The 1990-nt window shown below is 36.4% G+C and overlaps 1 protein-coding gene across 1 annotated transcript; it reads left to right on the top strand.

Moving 5' to 3' along the window:
- Positions 1 to 352: 352 nt before the first annotated feature.
- On the top strand, positions 353 to 1819 carry EIN_188050 (proline-serine-threonine phosphatase interacting protein, putative; the record flags this gene model as incomplete). Its single annotated transcript, XM_004259124.1, has 1 exon — positions 353 to 1819. One exon carries the CDS (start codon positions 353 to 355, stop codon positions 1817 to 1819), a length of 1467 nt encoding a protein of 488 aa, XP_004259172.1.
- Positions 1820 to 1990: the final 171 nt, after the last annotated feature.

Genomic DNA, 1990 nt, shown 5'->3' on the forward strand with positions numbered 1-1990 from the left:
TATACTTTTTTTTCATATTTAATATATTTTTATTATACATTTAATTAGTTTTGTTTTATTTATTTAATGGTTGATGATATTATATCTATTTATAGTTTGTTATATTATTACTTTTAATACATTGTTCCGATCGAGTGTTTTCAATTGAAAAGTGAAAAAACTCCAACTGATTGCTAAAGACTAAATTTAGCGAAACTACTACTTCAAGTTTTTGGTAATAAATAACAACTGTATTAATAAAAATAGTAATATATATTATAAAGTATAGTAACTATAAAAACCGACAGTTGAGAGAAATTCGATAGTTTCAGTGTGTTTGAGACAAACTAAGAACAGATCAGGTAAACGAAAGATGTCGATCAAGGAGTCATTAAACAAGAAACTTTTCCAAATGAAAACGACGCTGAATATGGCAGAGAAGACTGTTGACGTTGAATTTGACAAATTGATGAAAGTGTTTCAATACCAAGAAAGTGGGTTGAACGAGTTGTATCACAATTTGATGCAAATGTTGGACCAAATTGAATTGTACCACAAAGGGAGACAACTCACGGCAGAGACGTTGGATCGTCTGACTCTGCAGAACGTCGAATTAAATTCGGCGTCAAAGAAGTATCGGACCGTTAACGACGTCGAGAGTTTGTCTGTCAAACGATATAAACAAACGGTCGAACGGATCATATTAACGCCACTGATGGAGATTAAAAGAGTGTATAACGAGTTGGACTCCCGTTTTGTGATACTCAAGAAGAGACATAAGAACTGCGATAGAATGCTCGATGAGATGAATACATCAAAGTCGGAAAACTATCAAAACGCGAAGAATCGATATGACCACGCACTTGGCTTGTATGTGTATTTGCGAGACGAGTTGATGGGAGATATGAACAATACAATGGACTCTTCTTTGGCAATATACAACGAAGTTATGATCGGATTATTGGGATGTGATATGTTATATGCAGAACAGCTCGAGGAAGTACGGGCGCCTTTAATCGCATTACAATCCGCGTTGGAAAGTAATCTCATTAAAGTCGTTCGTATCACCCCGGTCGAACAGTCGTCTGTCTCTGAAGAGTTCGTCGCTTTTATACGCCAGCAGGACTTACGGGATGGAAAACTCAACATCTCAAATCCACTCGTTTCGAAAAGTGCAATCAAAACGCCAAAATCTCAGACCCTCTCTCCAAGATCGCCAAGGGTCGCTCCAAATCCACCGAAAAAAGAACCACCAAAAGTCCCTCAAAAAAGTGAGAAGGATATAGTGGTCCATGTAAACGTCAAGAAAAGTGATAAGAGTGACGATCTCAAGATCGTAGCTACAAAAAAATCAACAAAGAAAAACTTGAGGAATATCCAAAAGCGACAAACGCGGCTTTTAATGGACATGAAGGGCACTAACAGTTCCGACGATCAAAATAACAAAAGTGAAAAAATGGAAAAACCTCAACTTGTCAAAATCGCAGAAGAGAACGAGATCCAAAATGACGGAACGATCGAATATAAGAGCGAGGATTTCAGAAAAGTGCAAAAGCCTGAAAGTCAAATAATTTCTGGAAAAGAAAAAGAGACGGACTTGGACGATCTCGACGACGACTGGCTCGGCCAGGCTGATGTCGACTTCTCTGCCTTCATCAACTCTTCCAATGAACCTGCGATGTACAGAGCATTATTTAACTATACTGCGACAGACCGAATGGAATTATCTTTCAAGAAGGGAGACTTGATCAAAGTCATTTCGACCAAAGAAGACTGGTACGAGGCTGAGATCAATCAGAAGCGGGGATTAGTCCCATCCAACTTCCTTGAAAAGGTCTGACTTCAATTTATTCTCATTTAAGTTAATATACATACTATTATTATTATGCTATATATTAATTATATTATAATTTATATTTAATCAAAATAGATTGAACAAAAAACCATCCATTATAGTTATTTTTATTCTATTTTATAGTAACAATGAACGAATACAGACCGAAAAAGAATT

This window comes from Entamoeba invadens (genome assembly GCF_000330505.1).
Source record: "Entamoeba invadens IP1 unplaced genomic scaffold scaff_1105074726301, whole genome shotgun sequence".
NCBI lineage: Eukaryota > Evosea > Mastigamoebida > Endamoebidae > Entamoeba > Entamoeba invadens.